Source organism: Aquarana catesbeiana, linkage group LG08 (assembly GCF_042186555.1).
Source record: "Aquarana catesbeiana isolate 2022-GZ linkage group LG08, ASM4218655v1, whole genome shotgun sequence".
In the NCBI taxonomy this organism is placed as follows: domain Eukaryota; kingdom Metazoa; phylum Chordata; class Amphibia; order Anura; family Ranidae; genus Aquarana; species Aquarana catesbeiana.
The window spans coordinates 292,933,503-292,958,723 of record NC_133331.1 but is presented as its reverse complement, the minus strand read 5'-3'; the positions used below and the strand labels follow the sequence as shown (position 1 = coordinate 292,958,723).

The 25,221-nt window shown below is 44.4% G+C and overlaps 2 protein-coding genes across 3 annotated transcripts in view; one reads left to right on the top strand and one right to left on the bottom strand.

Moving 5' to 3' along the window:
- The window catches only part of LOC141104768 (uncharacterized), a 280,800-nt gene that overhangs the window by 201,397 nt on the left and 54,182 nt on the right, over positions 1-25,221 (bottom strand). The gene's annotated exons all lie outside the window — the stretch shown is intronic.
- On the top strand, positions 1,120-15,385 carry LOC141104796 (uncharacterized). 2 transcript variants are annotated; one of them, XM_073594549.1, is made up of 7 exons: positions 1,120-1,426; positions 9,503-9,612; positions 10,324-10,884; positions 10,969-11,169; positions 11,251-11,445; positions 11,601-11,736; positions 11,923-15,385. In XM_073594549.1, exons 4-7 carry the CDS (start codon positions 11,020-11,022, stop codon positions 13,401-13,403), a joined length of 1,962 nt encoding a protein of 653 aa, XP_073450650.1. In that variant the 5' UTR covers positions 1,120-1,426; positions 9,503-9,612; positions 10,324-10,884; positions 10,969-11,019; the 3' UTR covers positions 13,404-15,385. The 2 variants fall into 2 exon arrangements, with proteins under 2 accessions (XP_073450650.1, XP_073450651.1); XM_073594550.1 differs by lacking the exons at positions 1,120-1,426; positions 9,503-9,612; positions 10,324-10,884 and having other exon boundaries at positions 10,930-11,169.

Sequence of the window (25,221 nt, the reverse complement as noted above, 5' to 3'; positions counted from 1 at the left end):
GCCGGCAGAGTACGTTCTTGACATGTCCCCGGTCAAGGGATGCAGAGAAAATCAAGATATCGTCTAGATAAACGATTACAAAGATATCCAAACAGTCTCTGAAAATGTCATTGGCGAAGTGTTGGAAGGTGGCAGGGGCATTGCACTGGCCAAAGGGCATGACCAGGTATTCATAATGGCCGAACCTGGTGCGGAACACTGTTTTCCATCCGTCCCCTGTGCTAATACGGACCAAGTTGTAGGCCCCTCGCAGGCGTAGTTTGGTATGATTAAACAGCAAGGAACTAGTGCAGCTGAAGCATCTTTATAGACCACTGGGTGCCAAAAACACAGCTACCGCACACGAATGCGCACATCAAATGCACGATCTGCGCAAGTGCACTGGCGCATGTCTCTTCACTGGATGGTTATCAGCCCGCCTGCACCTTCATGCCCCTTTATGCCTCAGAGTTACTGCGGTACCACTATCAGTATGTTCCTGACACATGGGAAGGATTTCATCAAGGTAGGTTTTTTGCAAGCAAATTTCTCCTAAGCACTCCCACATAGTGAAAAATTTGAGGCTAATTATGACCAAATCTATAATCAGTTTAGCTACAAAATCAAAAGGTGCCAGGATCCCCTCACTCATCCCAATCAGTAATCTATTTATACCCCATTTATTTATACCCCATTTGGTGGGAGTGGAGATATAGGGATATACAGTACATACGCACACACCACAGTTCTAGGGTTGCCACCCGTCTGGGATTCACCCGGACAGTCCGGGTTTTGATTCATGTGTCCAGGATTCAGACGCCCTGAAACCCTGGACTGGACTGTGGCCCCCCCAACTTAGGTGTGCCTGGACACACCCTAATCACCCAGTGTAGTGTGAATTCCCCCTGCTGCCTGGGTTGCTCATACCTACAGTACACTCCCCAACTAACCAAATACCACAACCGCCAAGTGCATAGGCCGCCTTCCTCCCTTCTCTCTCCTGCCTCTGAGCGAGTGAGTGCACTATGGTAAGGGGGACTCAGAGGTAAGGGGTGTTCTGTGGACTTTGATGTAAGGGGGGCTGTGGGAACCACGATTTAAGGGGGAATGCTAACAATTCTGATGTAAGTGGGGGCTTTGGGGAAACCCCCTTACATCAGAGTTTCACAGCGTTCCCCCTTAAAAAAAAAAAACAAAAAACATTGCCATGTGCTGCTAAAGTGTCCGGGTTTGGCTAAAAGAAAAGTTGGCAACCCTGCATGGTTCACACGTTTTCTCAGGTCTGCAGTTCCTCTGAGCTCCACAAGGTGGTGATATCACTCCTACTCAGACAGGAAGTCTCTATGGAAGACAGGAAGTGATGTCAGGTACAGACAGGAAGTTCCGGGTGAGAGGTGAGTCAGGAGGAAGTAGAGAGGAGACATTGCTGGAAGTGGCAGGAGAGGAGGTAATAAGATCTTATTTTCTATTTACACCCAGTAACCCCCCGTTATGTTCCGTCCTCTTCCTCCATAGTCACTGTGACGTCTTTTATCTCCAGCAGATGATGATACACACACTTGCTAATCAAAGACTATAAAATAAAGACCTACGTATCTAAATAAGTTCACCATCCCCCGCACACCCAATAAAAGTTGTATAACCTCTTAGTAAAGACCGATGAGGTATGAAGGTCATTGGTGGGAAAGGTGACCAATCTCCATAAGTGACCCCGAAGCGGATAACGTACGTTTCCAGAAGTTACTTTTGACATAATTATCAGTCGGGATGAGCTGAGTTGCCCCCGGGTTCGGTTCCGGTAGGCTTCTGCAAATTTCAAAGAAGTCCGGATGCCAAACCCGAACCCCGTTGAAGTCAATGGAAGCTGAGCCTGGCAAAATAAAAATGGCCAATTTTTTGGGGGGGCTAATAAGCAAAGGGGGTTTTAAAAAACATTGCATGGTGGGGGCGGCACTGCCCTGGGGGACACCTACCAAAAAAAAAAAAAAAAAAAATGTATTTTATGTGGCTAAGCAAAAAGTGCCAGAAAAAGTCTGGTCTTCAAGTGGTTAAGCATCAGGAGCACTGACCAGGCTTGAAGACCGGGCTTTTTTCTGGCACTTTTTGTTTACAAGTTTAAATCCGTATTTTTTGCTAGAAAATTACTTGTAACCCCCAAGAATTAAGTATTTGCGCAGTGGTTTTGCAAGCACAATATTTTTGGAAAAAAATACACTTTAGTGAATAAAAACAAAAAAACGAAAAAAAAAAACCCCACAATATTTACCCCAATTTTTTGTATAATGTGAAAGATGATGTTACGCAGAGTATGGACCTTGCTTTGTGCACTGGTCCAAACTATTTCTTGTAGGGGGGATTAAAGTGTGGGGGTTGTTTTTCAGGGGTTGGGCTTGGCCCCTTATTTCCAGTGAAGGGAAGTCTTAAGGCGTCGGCATACCAAGACATTTTGGACAAGTTCATGCTCAAAACTTTGTGGGAATAGTTTGGGGATGGCCCCTTCCTGTTCCAACATGACTGCCCACCAGTGCACAAAGCAAGGTCCATAAAGACATGGATGAGCGAGTTTGGGGTGGAGGAACTTGGCTGGCCTGCACAAAGTTGGGAGCATGAAAAATGTCCGAAATGTCTTGGTATGCAGACGCCTTAAGAGTTCCCTTCACTGCTACTAAGGGGCCAAGACCAACCCATGAAAAACAACGATACACCATAATCCCCCCTCCACCAAATGATTTGGACCAGTGCACAAAGCAAGGGCCATAAAGACATGGATGAACGAGTTTGGGGTGGACTTGGCTGGCCTGCACAAAGTTGGGAACATGAAATTATCTGAAATGTCTTGGTATGCTGACGCCTTAAGAGTTCCCTTCACTTGAACTAAGGGGCCAAGATCAACCCCTAAAAAACAACCCCCACAACATAATCCCCCCCTCCACCAAATGATTTGGACCAGTGCACAAAGCAAGGTCCATGAAGCCATGGATGAACGAGTTTGTGGTGAAGGAACTTGACTGGCCTGACCTCAACTCGATAGAACACCTTCGGGATGAATTAGAGTGGAAACTGTGAGCCAGGCCTTCTTGCCCAACATCAGTGCCTGACCTCACACACAAATGCACTTCTGGAAGAATGGTCCCATAGACACACTCCTAAACCTTGTGGACGGCCTTCCCAGAAGAGTTGAAGCTGTTATAGCTGCAAAGGGTGGGCCAACTCAATATTGAACCCTACGGACTAAGACTGGCATGCCATTAAAGTTTATGTGCATGTAAAGGCAGGTGTCTCAAAACTTTTGGTAATATAGTGTATGGGCAACTGATTTGGGGGGGGGGGGGGGGGGAGAGGAGGCACGTCAGTAGAAAGGGTGGAGATCCACTTTAAGGTCCCCGTTCAAATTAGGTGATTTGGAATGGTCAGGATTCTGCCTGCTATCCCAAAATCACGTCAAAATGTCACCCCAAACATGGTACGATTCCGGCAATTGTGGCAAAAAATGCGAGTTTAAAAATGGCGCTACGCTCAACGCCCAAAAAGGAACATGAGCTTCTTTTGGGGGTGACAAATGCGCATTGGGGCAGCTCATTGAAGTAAAAAAATCTAATTTTTCATAATCGTAAGTGGGAACACTCGGACCCGAAATTGCGATATCTCAGTGGGGCCTAAAAATGTCCAATTCCTTGAACCACTTGACCTCCGGAAGATTTTGCCACCTGCGTTATTTTAACTGGCAATTGTGCGGTCGTATGACGTTGTACCCAAATAAAATTGATGTCCTTTTTTCCCCGCAAATTGAGCTTTCTTTTGGTGGTATTTGATCACCTCTGCAGTTTTTTATTTTTTGCTCTATAAACAAAAATAGAGCGACAATTTTGAAAAAACAACAATATTTTTTACTTTCTGCTATAAAACACCCAATAAAAAAATGGAGAAACAAATCAAATTTCTTCATCAGTTTAGGCCAGTATGTATTCTGCTACGTATTTTTGGTAAAAATAAATCCCAATAAGCGTATATTGATTGGTTTGCACAAAAGTTATCACTTCTACAAACTATGGGATATTTTAATTTATTTTTATTTTATTTTTTGTTTTTTTACATCTACAAACTATGGGATATTTTTATTTATTTTTATTTTATTTTTTGTTTTTTTACATCTACAAACTGTGGGATATTTTTATTTATGTTTATTCTATTTTTTGGGGGTTTTTTTACAGCTACAAACTATGGGATATTTGTATTTTCTTTTTATTTTTTTATATCTACAAATAATGGGATATTTTTATTTATTTTTATTTTATTTTTTGTTTTTTTACATCTACAAACTATGGGATATGTTTATTTATTTTATTTTTTGTTTTTTTACATCTACAAACTATGGGATATTTTTATTTATTTTTATTTTGTTTTTTGTTTTTTTACATCTACAAACTATGGGATATGCTTATTTATTTTATTTTTTGTTTTTTTACATCTACAAACTATGGGATATTTTTATTTATTTTTATTTTGTTTTTTTGTTTTATTACATCTACAAACTATGGGATATTTTTATTTATTTATATTTTGTTTTTTTGTTTTTTTTACATCTACAAACTATGGGATAGTTTTATTTATTTTTATTAGATTTTTTTTACATCTACAAACTATGGGATATTTTTTTTTTTTGTTTTGTTTTTTTACATCTACAAACTATGGGATATTTTTATTTATTTATATTTTGTTTTTTGTTTTTTTTACATCTACAAACTATGGGATATTTTTTTTTTGTTTTGTTTTTTTACATCTACAAACTATGGGATATTTTAATTTATTTTAATTTATTTTTATTTTGTTTTTATTTCTTTACATCTACAAACTATGGGATATTTATCATATTTTTATTTATTTTTATTTTTTTTTGTTTGTTTTTTTACATCTACAAACTATGGGATATTTTTTATTTATTTTTATTTTATTTTTTGTTTTTTTACATCTACAAAGGATGGGATATTTTTATTTATTTTTATTTTATTTTATTTTTCTTGGTTTTTTTTTACATCTACAAACTATGAGATATACTGCATACTGTAATTTTTATTATTATATATACTTTTCATACTAGTAATGGTGACGACCAGCGGTTTATAGCGGGACTGCAATATTGCGGTGGACATTATGACACTAACTTACACTTTTTGAGAAACACTAATACAGTGATCAGTGCTAAAAATATGCACTGTCACTGTACTAATGACATGACTAATCTTTGGGGGGCGGCCGACTGAAATGCATGGGGGGGCGTTCCGGTGGCGCGCATTCGTTCAGGATCATGTATATAAATTGGGGGGGGGGGAGTATTTGATCGGCTGCTGATTTTGTACGTTTGCCCGCTGGCAAAGAAACGATCAGTCTATGATTTTATTGGTCGGTTTATTATAACAGTGAGAGACAGAATAACAACAGAAATATCCAGAAAAACACTTTTCAAAAAAGTTATAAATTGATTTGCATTTTAATGAGTGAAATAAGTATTTGATCCCCTATCAATTGGCAAGATTTCTGGCTCCCAGGTGTCTTCTCTACAGGCAACGAGCTGAGATTAGGAGCACTCCCTTAAAGGGAGTGCTCCTAATCTCAGCTTGTTACCTGTATAAAAGACACCTGTCCACAGAAGCCATCAATCCATCAGATTCCAATCTCTCCACCAAGGCCAAGACCAAAGAGCTGTCCAAGGATGTCGGGGACAAGATTGTAGACCTACACAAGGCTGGAATGGGCTACAAGACCATCGCCAAGCGGCTTGGTGAGAGGGTGACAACAGTTGGTGCGATTATTCACAAATGGAAGAAACACAAAATAACTGTCAATCTCCTTCGGTCTGAGGCACCATGCAAGTTCTCACCTCGTGGAGCTTCAATGATGATGAGAACGGTGAGGAATCAGCCGAGAACTACACGGGAGAATCTTGTCAATGATCTCAGCTGGGACCATAGTCACCAAGAAAACAATCGGTAACACACCACACCGTGAAGGACTGAAATCCTGCAGCCCCCGCAAGGTCCCCCTGCCCAAGAAAGCACATGGACAGGCCCGTCTGAAGTTTGCTAATGAACATCTGAATGATTCAGAGGAGAACTGGGTGAAAGTGTTGTTGGTCAGATAAGACCAAAATGGAGCTCTTTGGCATCAACTCAACTCGCCGCGTTTGGAGAAGGAATGCTGCCTATGACCCCAAGAACACCATCCCCACCATCAAACGTGGAGGTGGAAACATTATGCTTTGGGGGTGTTTTTCTGCTAAGGGGACAGGACAACTTCACCGCATCAAAAGGACGATGGACGGGGGGCCATGTACCGTCAAAACCTCCTTCCCTCAAGCAGGACATTGAAAATGGGTCGTGGATGGGTATTCCAAGCATGACAATGACCCAAAACACACGGCCAAGGCAAAAAAGGAGTGGGTCAAGAAGAGTGCCCTAGCCAGTCTCCAGACCTTGATCCCATAGAAAATATGTGGAGGGAGCTGAAGGTTCGAGTTACCAAACGTCAGCCTCGAAAACCTTAACGACTTTGAGAGGATCTGCAAAGAGGACAAAATCCCTCCTGAGATGTGTGCAAACCTGGTGGCCAACTCCAAGAAACGTCTGACCTCTGTGATTGCCAACAAGGGTTGTGCCACCAAGTACTAAGTCATGTTGCACATAGGTTGGACTTGTCTTTTTTTCAACCTCGCCTACTACGTAACTATGTTTTGCGAAGGGATCAAATACTTATTTTACTAATTTTTACGTTCCCCCCCCCACTTTCCACCTCTCCACCCGGGTCTCCCGTCCCACCAGAAGACCTGAGCCACCAGCCAGCACATCTGCCAGCTTGCCGGAGACCTGAACAAAGCCAGATTCGACTTCGTTTGGGTCTCCAACGTAGTAACCCGGACACAACGTCACTTTCCGGCTTACTCAGCAGCCAACGGCGCCATTTTTAAAGAAATCCACAGTATTCAAAAACGCAGATCTTGGCGTTTTGAATACTTTGAAGAGCAGAGGAGGGGTTTGGGGGTCTTATAGACCCCAGATCCCTCCAACAAAGAGGACCTGTCATTGCCTATTACTGTCACAAGGGACGTCATTATACGGCAGCAGGTCGGCTCGTTCCCGCAAATCGCCGTAGCTGTACGGTGGCTCCTTTAAGAGCCATAGCAGGCGCACGCCCGCTGCGCGTGGCCGTGGTGTCCGGCGGCCACCTGCGATTGCGGGCACGAGAGCCAGGACGGGGATTTGTGTGTGTAAACACACAAATTCCTGTTCTGACAGGAGAGGAGAAACAGATCTACTGTTCCTACTAATTAGGAACAGCGATAGGTCTCCTCCTCTAGTGAGTCATATCCCCCCTCACAGTTAGAACACACACTGAGGGAACATACTTAACTCCTTGATCGCCCCCCTAGTGTTAACCCCTTTCCTTGCCAGTGACATTTATACAGTAATCAGTGCATTTTTATAGCTCTGATCGCTGTATAAATGTCAATGGTCCCAAAAATGTGTCCGATGCGTCCGCCGCAAGGTCGCAGTCCTGCTAAAAATCGCAGATCGCCGCCATTACTAAATCTATCCTCTATTTTGTAGACGCTATAACTTTTGCGCAAACCAATCAATATACGCGTATTGCGATTTTTTTTTTTTTTTTTTTTTACCAAAGATATGTAGAAGAGTACATATCGGCCTGAACTGATGAAGAAATTTTTTTTTTTTTTTTTTTGGATATTTATTATAGCAAAAAGTAAAAAATATTGTTTATTTAATTGTTTAATTTAATTATTTTTTTATTTAATTTTTACATATTTAATTTTAATTTTTTAATTTTTTTTTTATTTAATTTTTTTTACTTTTTTTTTCATTTTAATTTTTTTTTTTTTTTTATAGCGCAAAAAATAAAAACCACAGAGGTGATAACCAAAAGGAAAAAAAAGAACGTCAATTTTATTTGGGTAAAACGTTGCACGACCGCGCAATTGTCAGTTAAATAGACACAGTGCCGCATCACAAAAAAATGGCCTGGCAAATCCTTCCGGTCTTTATGTGGTTAAATTCCTTGTGACAGCAATAAAAGTGATTAGAATTTTTTTTTTTTTAGGGACAAATTTAAAAAAAAAAAAAAAAAAAAAATTTAAAATTTTTTTAAAACAGTGCCCCATCCCTCCGTGCTCGCGCGCCAAACCAAACGCATAGGTAAGTCGCGCCCGCAAATAAATAAACGGCGTTCAAACCGCACATGTGAGGTATCACCGCGATCGTAAAAGAATAACTCTAAACTGGTAACCGCTAAAAAAATTTTTAAACCGTCGCCTATGGAGATTTTTAAGCACCGTTGTTTTTTGCCATTCCGCGAGCGTGCGCAATTTCAAAGCATGGTATGTTAGGTATCTATTTATTCGGCGTAACATCATCTTTCACATCTTTAGACAAAAAAAAAAAAATGGGCTAACTTTACTGTTTATTTTTATTTTTTTTTTTTTATTTAATTCAGTGAAGTGTATTTCTTTTCCCCCCAAAAAATTGCGTTTGGAAGACCGCTGCCCAATGTATGACATGAAATATTGCAACGACCGCCATTTTATTCTCTAGGGTCTCTGCTAAAAAAAAAAAAAAAAAAAAAAAGTTTGGGGGTTCTAAGTAAATTTTCTAGCAAAAAAAAAAAAAATACTGATTTTAACTTGTAAGCAACAAATGTGAGAAACGGGCCTGGTCTTGAAGTGGTTAAATGTAGGGCGGGGAAAGTAATGTAAGGGCACAAAATTAGAGGGAGACTGTGGGGACTAAAGGGACCCCTCATCTAAAGTCCCACAAACCCCCTTTTCTTTTTATCTCTTATTTAGGGATGGAGGTGCATGTCCCATTTTGAAGTCTCAATACCCCCCCCCCCACCCCCCCATTTTCTATACAGCTCTACCCCTATTACTGATCTCCATGGATTTGTTCTTTGGAGAGCTTCCCCTTTCTCTCCTCCTTCTCCCAATGTCCCTCTATCCAGCATATCCTACGACAGTGATGGAGAACCTTGGCACCCCAGATGTTTTGAAACTACATTTCCCATGATGCTCAACTACACTTCAGAGTACATGAGCATCGTGGGAAATGTAGTTCCAAAACATCTGGGGTGCCAAGGTTCTCCATCACTGGCCTACGACATCACACTGACCCTACTCTGACCTCACAGCCTCAATAGTCGAGAGAAAACCCATTCAAGAAGGCAGAAGATCCTATTGATGGTTCCTTGTCTGAACATCTAATACCAAACAACATGAGTCCAAAAATAAAAACACATCCAACATAGGAATCTGTAATCCATGGGGGGACCAAATGGTGAGAAGCTCCTGGACCCCAACAATGATAGCAAATACCAAACAATGCAGAGTAAATATGTTCCCACTGGGGGTCATAGTTCTTAAATCCATACAGACCCTCATATTACCGTCTCGATATCCTCATCCTAATATTTTACAACCAATCCAGATAACTCTCCATTTATCAATGTTATCTGTCCACAGGAAAACCTTCATAGATGACGGCACCAATGAGGATGGAGGAGGACCTGAGTCGCATGACTGAGAGGATACTAAACCTCACCCTGGAGATCATCTACCTGCTGACCGGAGAGGTGAGGAGGATTCTGGGAGGTCACATGACATCACTCTTATCTCTATTAATAAAACACAGACCTGACCGGAGAGGTGAGGAGGATTCTGGGAGGTCACATGACATCACTCTTATCTCTATTAATAAAACACAGACCTGACCGGAGAGGTGAGGAGGATTCTGGGAGGTCACATGACATCACTCTTATCTCTATTATTAAAATACAGACCTGACCGGAGAGGTGAGGAGGATTCTGGGAAGTCACATGACATCACTCTTATCTCTATTATTAAAACACAGACCTGACCGGAGAGGTGAGGAGGATTCTGGGAGGTCACATGACATCACTCTTATCTCTATTAATAAAACACAGACCTGACCGGAGAGGTGAGGAGGATTCTGGGAGGTCACATGACATCACTCTTATCTCTATTATTAAAATACAGACCTGACCGGAGAGGTGAGGAGGATTCTGGGAGGTCACATGACATCACTCTTATCTCTATTATTAAAATACAGACCTGACCGGAGAGGTGAGGAGGATTCTGGGAAGTCACATGACATCACTCTTATCTCTATTAATAAAACACAGACCTGACCAGAGAGGTGAGGAGGATTCTGGGAGGTCACATGACATCACTCTTATCTCTATTAATAAAACACAGACCTGACCGGAGAGGTGAGGAGGATTCTGGGATTCTAACATGATATTCCTATTGGTTCTCCAATACAGAGATTTCCTCTTGTGAAGTCAGGTGATCATATGACCATCACAGTGCCTCCATGTGACTCCCTAAAACCTGAGAGACACAACATGGAGAAGATTCTAGAAGTCACCAAGAAGATGATGGAGCTGCTGACAGGAGAGGTGAGGAGGATTCTGGGAATTCTGGGACATTATCCAGTAACAGACAAGGGATGTGTCTGGATGGTGACTGTATCATTGTGTGTGTCAGGTTCCTATAAGGTGTCAGGATGTCACTGTCTATTTCTCCATGGAGGAGTGGGAGTATTTAGAAGGACACAAGGATCTCTATAAGGACGTCATGATGGACAATCAGCCGCCCCTCACATCACCGGGTAAGAGGAGACTTCATTGTAAAGGAGAGAGCAGTACGGAGGCTCCACCTAGATCCCCCATCATCTGATAAACACATAGAAACAATGTATTCAGTCAGTGTGTGTGTTTCCTACAGATGGATCCAGTAATGGGAACCCACCAGAGAGATGTCCCCGTCCTCTGTATTCCCGGGATTCCATACAGGAAGATCACACCATCCCTCACCATCATCAGGTAGATGAGGAACAATCATCGGTAGTTATGATTTATACACAAACATGTTTGTTACAATGAGTGATTTTTTTTTTACATATTCAGAGTGGAAACTTTGAGGATTATAATATTGTTGTTAAAGAGGAGGATGATGTGATGAAGGAGCTTTCTGAAGAACACAAACATCTCTACAAGAACATTATGAGGAAGTCACATAATACCAGAAACCCACCAGAGAGATGTCCCCGTCCTCTGTATTCCCGGGATTCCACACAGGAAGGTCACACCATCCCTCACCATCATCAGGTAGATGAGGAACAATCATTGATTGTACAGTGATAGTACACAAGCATGTTTGTTACAATTAATGTTTTATTATATATTTAGAGTGGAAACCTCGGGGATTATAATATTGTTATTATTGAAGAGGATGAGGAGTATGGAGTGATGGAGGAGTTTTCAGATGGACACAAGGATATGATGGAGCCACCTAATAAAAGCAACCCACCAGAGAGATGTCCCCGTCCTCTGAATTCCCGGGATTCCACACAGGAAGGTCACACCATCCCTCACCATCATCAGGTAGGTGGAGTTGAGGGTCGGGAACATAAAGTGATTGAACACTCTGACATGTGGAGACGATGTGTGGACTCTACAAGATGATATTTTCTATGTGATCTCACATCATAAATACTTTTATGTTACAGATGGTTTTTTCTTCCATTCTGTTGGTTTAGGGTGAAGATCTGATGAACATGAAAGTTGAGGGTGAAGTAGAAGAGACGTATGTGAGGGATGATCAGCAATATACGGAGGAGGCTGGAATGACGAGGACATTCATAGAGGAGGACACTCCTACAGAGATCAGAACAGGTGACCCATAATATATTCTTCTCTTATCTCTGTTCTGTTACTGCACACTAATTGACTCATTGGTCAGAGATATGGGACATCTACAGAGAACATCTGCTCACTCATATCTACCTGATCCAGATGGAATCTTGATGGAAGTGAACTAACCCTCTCATATCTACTGATCATATTTTTATATTTTTCCAGGACACGCCATGGAGAAACCCTCAAAGGATCGTCTCACTTTATCTCCAGGATGTAAAATGGAAGATGAGGACATCACAGGAGATTTTGGAGGAGAAAAGCCAATGAGGTCAATTATGGATGGTGGACTTCACAGTGTGGATAGACCATGGAATCCCTCTGACTCTGAGCAACCTCGTACTGTGAGGGATGGTGCCGGGATTCAGGGGGAGGAGACATTTCCCTGTCCTCAATGTGGGGAAAGTTTTAGCTCTGGTTTAGGTCTTTTTATACATCAGGGAACTCACAGGGAGGGGGAACTTCATTCCTGTTCTGAGTGCGGGAAATGTTTTCTATATAGAGCACAATTGGTCAGACATCAGAGGTCTCACACTGGTGAGAGGCCGTATTCCTGCCCTGAGTGCGGGAAATGCTTTCCATGGAAATCAGAAGTTGCCAGACATCAAAAATCTCACACTGGAGAGAAGCCATATCCCTGCCCTGAGTGCGAGAAATGCTTTATTCGTAAATCAGATCTTACTGTACATATGAGATCTCACACAGGGGAGAAACCATTTTTCTGTCCTGATTGCGGAAAACAGTTTGCACAGAACTCCCATCTTTTAAGACATCAGAGATCGCACACGGGCCAGAAGCCATATCCCTGCCCTGAGTGTGAAAAATGCTTTTCACGAAAGTCCCATCTTGTTGCACATCAGATATGTCACACAGGGGAGAAGCCATTTTCCTGTCCTGAGTGCGGGAAATGTTATGCCCAGAAATTAGAACTTGTTAAACATCAGAGATCTCACGCAGACGAGAAGCCATTTTCCTGCCACGAGTGCAGGAAATGTTTCCCATCAAAATCAGATCTCGTCAGACATCAAAGATGTCACACGGGTGAGAAGCCGCATTCCTGCCCTGAGTGTGGGAAATGTTTTTCAGATAAGACCAGTCTTCTCAGACATGAGAGGTCACACACCGGTGAGAAGTTATATTCCTGTCCTGTGTGTGGGAAGTGTTTTTCACAGAAGGCCCATCTTTTAAGACATCACAGATTGCACACGGGCCAAAAGCCATATCCCTGCCCTGAATGTGGAAAACGTTTTTCGCAAAAGTACCATCTTACTGTGCATCAGGCCTGTCACACGGGGGAAAAGCCGTTTTCCTGTCCTGAGTGCGGGAAATGCTATCCAGCAAAGTCAGATCTTGTTAGACATCGTAGATCTCACACGGGAGAGAGGCCGTTTTCCTGTACTGAGTGTGGGAAATGTTTTCTATCGAGATCAGATCTAGTTAGACATCAAAGATCTCACACAAGGGAGAAACCGTTTCCCTGCCCTGAGTGCACAAAATGTTTTCTATCGAAATCAGATCTTGTTAGACATCAAAGATGTCACACGGGAGAGAAGCCCTTTTGCTGCCCTGAGTGCGGGAAATGTTTTTCACAGAAGTCTTATCTTAACGTACATCAGAGAACCCACACAACCCTCGAGGTGAATTAGTGTCCCGAGTGCGGGAAATGTCTTCTATATGGATCATATTTTGCCGTACATCAGAGATCTCACACCGGGAAGAAGCACACCTTGATATACACCTCAGAAAACACATGGCTGAGCGCTCCTCTGATCTTTATCATGGAAGAAACACTTTATAAGGAAATCTGAGTTCACCAAAGACTTCAACGTTCCATTGGGCTTCCCCTGCTAGGATAGAGAAGGAGGGGATGTCCCTGCTGGTTGGGACCCTCTAGGAGAGAGAAGGAGGGGGTGTCCCTGCTGGTTGGGTCCCTCTAGGAGAGAGAAGGAGGAGGTGTCACTGCTGGTTGGGTCCCTCTAGGAGAGAGAAGGAGGGGGTGTCACTTCTGGTTGGGTCCTTCTAGGAGAGAGAAGGAGGGGGTGTCACTGCTGGTTGGGTCCCTCTAGGAGAGAGAAGGAGGGGGTGTCACTGCTGGTTGAGTCCCTCTAGGAGAGAGAAGGAGGGGGTGTCACTGCTGGTTGAGTCCCTCTAGGAGAGAGAAGGAGGGGGGTGTCACTGCTGGTTGGGTCCCTATAGGAGAGAGAAGGAGGGGGTGTCACTGCTGGTTGGGTCCCTCTAGGAGAGAGAAGGAGGGGGTGTCACTGCTGGTTGGGTCCCTTTAGGAGAGAGAAGGAGGGGGTGTCACTGCTGGTTGGGTCCCTCTAGGAGAGAGAAGAAGGGGGTGTCACTGCTGGTTGGGTCCCTCTAGGAGAGAGAAGAAGGGTGTGTCACTGCTGGTTGGGTCCCTCTAGGAGAGAGAAGGAGGGGTGTCACTGCTGGTTGGGTCCCTCTAGGAGGGATAAGGAGGGGGTGTCACTGCTGGTTGGGTCCCTCTAGGAGAGAGAAGGAGGGGGTGTCACTGCTGGTTGGGTCCCTCTAGGAGAGAGAAGGAGGGGGTGTCACTGCTGGTTGGGTCCCTCTAGGAGAGAGAAGGAGGAGGTGTCACTGCTGGTTGGGTCACTCTAGGAGAGAGAAGGAGGGGGTGTCACTGCTGGTTGGGTCCCTCTAGGAGAGAGAAGGAGGGGGTGTCACTGCTGGTTGGGTCCCTCTAGGAGAGAGAAGGAGGGGGTGTCACTGCTGGTTGGGTCCCTCTAGGAGAGAGAAGGAGGAGGTGTCACTGCTGGTTGGGTCACTCTAGGAGAGAGGAGGAGGGGGTGTCACTGCTGGTTGGGTCCCTCTAGGAGAGAGAAGGAGGGGGTGTGGAGGAAGATGTTGCTTGTAGATGAAAAAGAAGGGGAGATCTCCTATACGGAAATTCTGGCAGGGTATCTTCGACCTGTACTGTAGGCTGATGGCGACCACATATAAACCCTCACCAGAGGTAGCCCTTCTGTCCATGATCCCAGGGCCTTTCAAGTTGATTAAAAAAGATCTCCTGTGACACTTTCTTGCCGCAGCTAGGACTGTGATTCCCTGCCATTGGAGATTGGCGGACGTGCCTTCCCTGGGGGGGGGACTGGGCTACCGAATTGGACCGGATTAGAGACCTGGAATGTCTGTTGGCCCAGGAAGCTGGGAAGGAAGAGCAGTTCTCTATCACTTGGACTTCATGGTCCGTGTTTCGTTATTCTGAGGAATTTATCACATGGGCTGAAGGTGATTCAGCTTCACATACTACATAGCCATGCTGGAGTGAGTCTTTTACCCTCTGTGCTTTCCTAGATATCCTTCTTTTTCCATACAACCATCTTTCCCTCTACAATTCTGATAGCTGTTTTTTTCTTTTTTTTTTTGTTTCTCTCAAGTTTGGTTCCATGTGAAGCTTGGTTTGAAGTTTTCCCTAAAATTTTATTGTTTCTTAAGATAACGAGAGGACCATACAGCACCTCATCCCTCCTGGAAAAGAGCCTATCGGCATACTATACAATGTCTCTCTTCTCGTAGTGGGAATAGAACTCTAATTCAAAAGTAATTTGTCTATTTTACCTTCTGCATTAAATGTAAGTGTCATCACTGTTTTATACTATAATGTCGTTAGACTGTATTTTCTTACCATTCCTATCAATAAAATAAGATTGAAAAGAAAAAAAGAAGGGGAGATCAGACTACATGACATTTCAAAGAAAGAAGGTTCCCCTGAGTGGATTTTTCCGGCACTTGCACAAAATGTTATATAGAGTGGGAGAGTACACATTCATGTATAGAGTAAAACAATGTTTATATTTATTCAAAAAGTTCTTATATTAAAAACAATGCAAACATTTGCAAACAACGAGAACATATTATATAATAAACATAGTTCAAAAGAATTTTGTGTCTATTTTTGTTAACAGATAACACTTATATGATGGAGTTCTTTTCAAGTCCAACGCGTTTCGGGTGCATTCTATTTCAGTCCTTCTTCAGGGGCATGGTTGAAAAGAAAGGTTCATCTGTTGTGCTACCGTTGGTTTCTATGCAAAAAGATGGTGGCAATTACAACAAGGAGCAAGGAATGCTTGCAGAAGAGGTAGCACTTAATTTGGTGTTCGTGGATGGAGAATGCTGTTCTCTGGGTACTCCTATCACATATATAGTACTTCCCCAAAGAGAGGGGGGGGGGTTTGTTTTTAATTATGTACATAAAGCTTCATCTACCCCTGCCTGTACCCCAGGTACAGGCGCTGTACCTGCCGGATGCTGGGATGTGTGGCTGGCCAAACATGAATACTGTCTGAGATAAGGAGTGCTCCCCTTCGCTCCAGTACACCGCTGTGGCCTGCACGCATCCGTGGGAGGCAGGGGTAGGTGAAGCTTTATGTACATAATTAAAAACAAAAAAAAACCCTCCCCTCTCTTTGGGGAAGTACTATATATGTGATAGGAGTACCCAGAGAACAGCATTCTCCATCCACGAACACCAAATTAAGCACTACCTCTTCTGCAAGCATTCCTTGCTCCTTGTAATTGCCACCATCTTTTTGCATAGAAACCAACGGTAACACAACAGATGAACCTTTCTTTTCAACCATGCCCCTGAAGAAGGACTGAAATAGAATGCACCCGAAACGCGTTGGGCTTGAAAAGAACTCCATCATATAAGTGTTATCTGTTAACAAAATAGACACAAAATTCTTTTGAACTATGTTTATTATATAATATGTTCTCGTTGTTTGCAAATGTTTGCATTGTTTTTAATATAAGAACTTTTTGAATAAATATAAACATTGTTTTACTCTATACATGAATGTGTACTCTCCCACTCTATATAACATTTTGTGCAAGTGCCGGAAAAATCCACTCAGGGGAACTTTCTTTCTTTGAATAAGCTTTTTGGATGTGGCACGGCCTCTTTCTTTTCTAACCTAGGAAAACTAGTCGCTCCCCTTCATAGACTACATGACAAGGACGTACAACTTTAGTCCAGCAATTATCGGCCTGACGTTTTCAGATGTGAGAACCACACCGCCATCTTTTTTATAGAACGTGTCCCTCTAAACAAGAAAATTACCATAAATACAAATAGAGCAACCCCCCTCCATCTTTTCTATGTTCTGTGTCCCTCTAAACAAGAGGATCAGCATAAATACAAACAGCCCAGTCTTGTGAGGCATCAAGCCGTGTTTCTGCTACACCAACTTGATTGTTATTAATCAAAATGAATACAATAAATATCAATAAAATATGTGTATCACATAAACTTTTGAGTGCAAATCAATATAAAATTTCCTTATTCAGCATTGAGCGATGCAGCTAGGTATAAAAAAATAGAAGTAGCCTCTACAACAGTAATGGTAGTAAAGAATATGTGGAAATCTGTACCATCATCCAGAAAATTAGAGATATAGGGGTAGGAAGCTTGGTGCCCAACCAAACCTCCTTAGAGAACATGGGAAATTGGACTATCTAGGTAAAAGATAAACTGAGGTAAATTAAAATGTGTAAACAGGTATGTAAAAGGTTTTATATAAAGTTTTATTAATACAAAAATAATAAAACATAACAAATACAGAATAAAAGCATGGTAACCATCCATGTGTATCACCAAAACAGTGGTTCCCCAAACAGGGAAGATCACAGTGGGATAATTGATCACTGATACATCTTAACTAGTTTCGCGGTCTATGCCGCTTCGTCAGGAGGATATCTGTAATTTGATTGGCAAATGATCAATAACAGTACAATTAACCAAATTAATTTAATAGCATTTTATACAATAATGTCAGTAACAATACGGAGGGGGAAAAAGAGCAGAGCCGCTTACCTATAACCCTGGCAGGCACAGGACACAAGACGTTACCAAAAAAGCTCCCTTGCGGTGACTGGGGGGGGGGGGGCTTGCAAATCAATGGACTGGTATCTAGGTAGGCAGGTTAAAACTGTTGAAATGGGTAGACTATGCACTTGGGGGGGGGCTGGGAGTGAAGGAATGTGACTGTGATACAGGTATTGTGAAGGGAGTACAATGGTGTTGGATTGTGTGTGAGTAAGAAAAAGAATGAGGGGAAAGGGCAAAGGGGGAAGTTAAAGGGAGTGGGGGGAAGGAAGGCGACACTATGAAGAAAAAGTCATGGAGAAAATGGAAGTTGGGAAAAGGGGGGGGTGGAAAAGGGAAGGCAGTGGGGCAGAAGAGGGAAAAAAAAGGAGAAAGAAAGGTGAAAAACACAACAAACAGAAAGGGGGGGGGGGATGGGGAGAGGGGAGGAGAAGGAGGAACCAGTGAAGGGGAGAGGAATTGTGGGAGGGGGAAGGGGAATGGTAGGGTATAGTGTATACCTTGTATGCAGATACAGTAGTTTTAGGGGTCCTGGGGATTAAAAACCGACTGGAAATAGGGGTACCAATGTTCCGCGAAGATTTGCACCACTACAGGGAAAAGGTAAGAAGTGGGGGTGCGTTGAAGCACACACACTACCTGCCCAATGTATGTGACCTATAGGGGAGAAAACAGTAGCCACAGATGATTTAAAAGCCAGTTTTGCAGCTCCATTAAAGGAGGCTGCAAGGTGGCTATAGTGGAGGGTGTACTGTGATTGTGCTAAGGTACAAGCCAGTGTGTGACGTCATTGGGTCAGAACTCCCGCAGTGTGCACGTACATAAACCAGACATCAAAAAAAACAAAGGGACAAAATCAAGGGACAGGGTTATTAGAGGAATGGCCTAAAGGAGTTGACCTTGTTCAGGCCGGGTGGAATAGTGGCGTTGAGCATCTCGATCCAGGGGGTCTCAGGCTGCAAGGGCACCCTGTCACGGTCACCCCCCCTGGGGTCAAGAGGCATCACCTCCAAAGCCAAGAATTTACCAGCTAAGGGATTAAACCTGTGGTAAAGGCCTATATGTTGGCCAATGGTGGTAAGTTTACCATTCGTTGAATAATAGAGATGATCTCCGATTCTCTGTCTTAATTCCCTGGTAGTCTTCCTTACATAAAAGGCCTTGCAGTCACAAAGCATTAGATAGACAACCCCAGTTGTGCCACCATGGGCTGAGGTATGGGGAGTGAAGAGTTCCCCATTGGGAAGTCTAAAAGTGGTACTAGTGAGGATCCAAGGGCAACGGGGGCATTGCCCACATTGGGAGGTGCCCCTTGACCCCAGGGGGCAATCAGTGTCGGATCGATAATGACTGCTAGTTAGGAGATCTTTTAAGGAATTAGCTCTTCGGAATACCAACTCTGGGGTGCTATGAAGTTTGTTGTGGATGTGGTGATCTGTTAAGAGATGCTAGTGTTTGGAAAGAATGTTGCAAAGCTGGCTATGATGTGATGAGAATTTGGTAATGATCTTAACAGTGTTGGTACATCTAGTGCGTGGAGGGGCATATAGCAAAGATGTTCTAGTACGTGCAAGTGCTTTGTTAAAGGCCCTCCTCAGATTGGTCTGAGAATAGCCTCTAAGAAGCAACTGTTCACATAGAGAAGCAGCCTGAGTGTAAAAATTTTCATCTTGTGTACAGCTCCTGCGCAGTCACAAGTACTGCGCGTAAGGAATACTGTGCACAAGAGGCTTTGGATGAGCACTGGAAGCATGCAGCAGCGTGTTCCCTGCTGTGGGCTTCCGATAAAGATCTGTACCCAACCTTCCTTTAGTGTTCTTGACGATCAATAGATCCAAAAAAGGATCTGTGTAACATCAAAATTAAACGTGAAGTGTAGATTCATAGGGTTTACATTCAGTATCCGGATAAATTCATTTACCTGGGCTGTTGAGCCAATCCACACTACAAATAAATCGTCTATGTATCTATACCAACAAAGCACAAACTGCAAGAAGGTAGTATATTGATCGTTGAAAAAAACATTTCTTTCTCATGCTCCAAGAAATAAATTGGCGTAGGATGGGGCACATGACGTGCCCATGGCTACGCCTTGGGCTTGTAGAAAGTGTTGATCCTCAAAGATGAAGAAATTCCATGTGAGAATGAAGGATAGTAGATTTAAGATAAATTCATTCAAAGGCCAGGACATACGTTCCTGTTCCACTAAAAAGGATTTGGCCATCAGGACTCAGCTAGGTAGTCTGCCACTAGGTGACTGTGTTCCAAAATAGCGTCTGGTTACAGAAGACAGTGTCATCAGGCGCTAGGCCCCTTTTAGAGACCTCCTGTAGTGGTGTAATGCATGAGTCAGTGCCTAATTATAAGCCAGTTTGGGAGGAGCCCTTTAGCAGTTGGGTCATGGGAGCCAAACACCTCACACCAGCAAAGGGAGACCCTGGACAGGGCCAGGGAGAAGTGCTGGCTCTCTTGCACCCAAGAGAGCCAGCTGTAGACTTCCTGACACTTATGAAGGTGGGATCAAGGGTAGGTTGCAGGCTGGAGAGGTGTACCTATGGAGGAGGTGCCCACAGAGAACCAGTCCTGTGAGTACTAAGGTGAAAGGAGAGCCTGTTAGAGGGAGATGGCTGCTAAAGGTACTGCATATGCTTTCACATGTGACTACTGTGGACTGTCCACTAAATGTTATTGACTATGCAATGTCAAGTGACTATGTTATGCCTAATTTCCTACAGCTTGTGTGAGGGCACAGGTGGTCAGCACCATTATAAGCCAGGTCTGACCTCAGAGTAGTTGCAGAGAGAGACCCCTGTCAGGAGGGCCGGGTGTTCCTGACAGAGACTGCATCCCTTCTAAGGGGGATTCCTTGCCCAAGGACTGGGAAAGTCTGGACAGCTACAAGAGTCAAGGAGACCAAGAAAGGGTCTGGAATACTAAGGAGACTAGTAAGTCCAGGGGGCTGGAGAAAGTCCGTAAGTCTCTGGGGAAGTGAGCAAGCTGTAGGGAGTCTGAAAGCCTCTAAAGGAGTAAGCAAGCTGGAGGGAGTCTGGAAGTCTCTGGAGGAGTGAGCAAGCTGGAGGGGGCTGGAGAGAATCTGGAAGTCCCTGGAGGAATGAGCAGGTTTGAGTGAGCTGTAGGGAAATCCAGAAGTTCCAGAAGGAGTGAGCAAGCTTGAGGGGGCTGAAGGGAACTCTGGAACTCTCTGGAGGAGTGAGCAAGCTGGAGGGAGTTCAGGAGTCTGTGGAGGAGTAAGCAAGCTGGAGGGGGCTGGAGGGAGTCCAGAAGTCTCTGGAGGAGTGAGCAAGCTGGAGGGGGCTGAAGAGAGTACAAAAGTCTTTGAGGAGTGAGCAAGCTCGAGGGGGTCCAGAAAGCTCTTTAGGGTTGAGCTAGCTCGAGGGGGCTGGAGAGAGTCTGGAAGTCTCTGGAGGAGTGAGCAAGCTGGAGGGGGCTGGTGAGAGTGTGGAAGTCTCTGGGGGAGTGAGCAAGCTGGAGGGGGCTGGAGAGAGTCAGGAAGTCTGTGGAGGAGTGAGAAAGCTGGAGAGGGTGGAGGAGGGAGCAAGCTCGATGGAGCTGTAGGGAGTCCGGAAGTCTCTGGAGGAGTGAGCAAGCTCGAGGGGGCTGGAGGGGAGTTCGGGAAGTCTCTGAAGGAGTGAGCAAGCTGGAGAGGGTGGAGGAGGGAGAAAGCTCGATGGGGCTGTAGGGAGTCTAGAAGTCTCTGGAGTGAGCAAGCTCGAGGGTGCTGGAGAGAGTCCCGGAGTCTCTGGTGGAGTGAGCAAGCTGGAGGGGGCTGGAGAGAGTGCGGAAGTCTCTGGAGGAGTGAGCAAGCTTGAGTGGGCTGGAGGGGAGTCCGGAAGTCTCTGAAGGAGTGAGCAAGCTGGAGAGGGTGGAGGAGGGAGCAAGCTCAATGGAGCTGTAGGGAGTCCAGAAGTCTCTGGAGGAGTGAGCAAGCTCGAGGGGGCTGGAGAGAGACAAGGAGTCTCTGGTGGAGTGAGCAAGCTCGAGGGGACTGGAGAGAGTGCGGAAGTCTCTGGAGGAGTGAGCAAGCTCTAGGGGGCTAGAGGGGAGTCCGGAAGTCTCTGGAGTGAGCAAGCTCGAGGGGGCTGGAGAGAGTCTAGGAGTTTCTGGTGGAGTGAGCAAGCTGGAGGGGGCTGGAGAGAGTGCGGAAGTCTCTGGAGGAGTGAGAAAGCTTGAGTGAGCTGGAGGGGAGTCCGGAAGTCTCTGAAGGAGTGAGCAAGCTGGAGAGGGTGGAGGAGGGAGCAAGCTCGATGGAGCTATAGGGAGTGCAGAAGTCTCTGGAGGAGTGAGCAAGCTCGAGGGGGCTGGAGAGAGTCCAGAAGTCTATGGTGAAGTGAGCAAGCTCGAGGGGGCTGGAGAGAGTGCGGAAGTCTCTGGAGGAGTGAGCAAGCTCGAGGGGGCTGGAGGGAGTCCAGAAGTCTCTGGAGGAGTGAGCAAGCTGGAGAGGATGGAGGAGGGAGCTGTAGATAGTCCGGAAGTCTCTGGAGGAGTGAGCAAGTTCGAGGGGGCTGGAGGGAGTCCGGAAATCTCTGGAGGAGTAAGCAAGTTCGAGGGGGCTGGAGAACTCTATTGAGAGGCCAGGAGTGGGCCTGTGCAGTAAGGAGCAGTAACCGAGGCTGAGTGAGCTGGAAAAGCCAGTATACTAGTGTTGCTAAAGTGTAGCCAGGTGGCTTGGTGTTTTTTCAATATTCATTGCTGAGTGAAGTTGAAACCCCTGCGTGGAAATCCTAGATGGACTTTTAATTTTTGTTTAATAAAAGTGGGCTACCTGGCCCTTAACCACAGTTCCTATGTGATGGGGGCTCACTGAACAAACGCATCTACCACTGAGCTAAACACCTCCATGTCACTATATATATATATATATATATATATATATATATATATATATATAGTAAAACAAAGAAGCTAAAGCTATCAACGACATGTAAATTGCCAGACAGGGGCAAAACCAGTCAGAACAAAGTTTGTTGTGATGTTTTATTCAGCAACGCAACAGAAATATTGCACGGTCATGCAGCACGCCATGTAAGTCTTTTTACTAGACCGCAGTGCAAAATAGAGAGACTAGGCAGGTTTGATTCTCCTAAAATATACATCGCATTCCGGTCCACGCCGAGGGAGCTGACATTTTGCCATCTGTGTTTCTTCCTAGTTCGCGGCTCCGGCGATGTGAGTGGCTGGAGCTGCAATGATGTCACTCCCGTGCATGCTTGCAGGAGTATTCTTTCCGGCAAGGTCCGGCAACATCTGTCGGACATTCAGCCGGGGCTTCACAGCGCATGCGCCGCTGCCATCAGCGACTGCATGCAAAGTGATTATCTCCTAAACCATACATGAGCCTTATTATAGGCTTTCCTGTAGGTAAAAACATTTTTAAAAAAGGGTATACAACTGCTTTAAGCACATCCTTTGCTCACTGCTATAGCTAGTGGGGTTGGCGGAAACGGAGCAAAGTTCTTGCCCCTATTCTGCATGGTTCCATGCAGATGCTCATCCCTGCTGGAGGAGCCATAGAGTAGATCGGAATGACACCCCTTGATATTCCGTCATCCCTATCTCTGAAGGCTGCTAAAGCGGAATGGTGTATGCTGCGGGTAAAGGTGGAAAGGGAAAAGCTGGAAGTAGGAGGATTGCTGGCCCTTTCCTGATGAAGAGCATTCTGGTGGTGTTCCCACTGAGCTGCATGGTGAAAGGTCAGATGTCTCTTCATACATGGCTAATGATATTGCCACACTTGATATGCTAGAGGCAGAAGCTTCAAATAACAAGGGTGTGGTCTGCTGCACACATATTAAAAAGGATAGGTTCTCTACTGTATCCTCCCCCTTGAAAATCTCCCTCCTCTCATACTTGGCTAATTTTTCACCATCAGATCCTGGGGATCAGGAGCCCCTTCCCCCCTTTCCTCTCTGCTGAGTTTCTTTACATCCATATACCAGAGGTGGGACACGGTTAAAGAGAAGGAGTGATTCCCCATTCCATCTCTACTGGGGTTTATGGGGCTCTTCTTGGCTGCTCTGCTGCAGTAAAGGTGAACTGCTTGCTGCTGGGTCATTCTGATGAGGACAGCAGTTTTAATTTAGTTGACGAAAATCATAATTGTCATCAGCAGCATATTTCCAGTGAAAAAAATGAAAAATACCCCACATGCTCATCAATTTCAACAAACGAAAATAAAATGAAAATATGAGGGAGGGACGTTTACCCATGTGGACTTCCAGTTTCTTTGGAGCTCCACCTGTAGAGCTTCTGCTATCGGCAAGCAAGGTAACGAGTAGCGACCGTAGCGTGCTTAGCACTGTGCAGCATTACAGGCCTCCTCAGATGACCATCCAGAGAACTGTGCATTACAGGCCTACTCAGATGACCATCCAGAGAACTGTGCATTACAGACCTCCTCAGATGACCATCCAGAGAACTGTGCATTACAGGCCTCCTCAGATGACCATCCAGAGAACTCTGCATTACAGGCCTCCTCAGGTGACCATCCAGAGAACTGTGCATTACAGGCCTCCTCAGATGACCATCCAGAGAACTGTGCATTACAGGCATACTCAGATGACCATCCAGAGAACTGTGCATTACAGACCTCCTCAGATGACCATCCAGAGAACTGTGCATTACAGGCCTCCTCAGATGACCATTCAGAGAACTGTGCATTACAGGCCTCCTCAGATGACCATCCAGAGAACTGTGCATTACAGGCCTACTCAGATGACCAACCAGAGATCTGTGCTTTACAGGCCTACTCAGATGACCATCCAGAGAACTGTGCATTACAGGCCTCCTCAGATGACCATCCAGAGCACTGTGTAGCAATTCAGGCCTCTGAGACCGCTGTCCAGAGTGTCTGTGTAGTTCAAACCTTAATACCATAAATAATAACATGATATTATTTTTTTTTTTTTACTCCAGGAGTATATACTGAGTTTGGAACTTGTACCAAAATGCTTAAAAAATGCATTAAAATTTAAATAAACCCATTTGATTTTAGACTAAAATGATTTTAGTAGACTAAAATGTACTGGAGATTTTAGTCAACTAAATATGACTAAAACGAAAACAATTGCAGATGACCAAATTGCGACTAAAACTAAAATGGCATTTTATTCAAAAGGACTATGACTAAAAGTAAGTCGAAATTTGATGCCAAAATTAACACTGGAGGACAGTTTGGGAGGTAACCCATGTTATCCATTCCACCACTGCCTGAGACTTCTTTGGATGAATGGGGGCATCTCCTAGATCAGGGATATGCAATTAGCGGACCTCCAGGTGTTGCAAAACTACAAGTCCCATCATGCCTCTGGGTGTCATGCTTGTGGCTGTCAGAGTCATACTATGCTTCATGGGACTTGTAGTTCTGCAACAGCTGGAGGTCCGCTAAATGCATATCCCTGTCCTAGATTGTAAGCTCTATCAAGACGGGCCCTCTGATTCCTCCTGTATTGAATTGTATTGTAACTGTACTGTCTGCCCTACTGTAACTGTTGGCGTTATATACATCTTGTATAATAAAAATAATAATCACAGGGCTTGCAAAGCCACATGGGAAGGTTTTCATCAAGGTAGATAGGTTTTTAAAAGCCAAT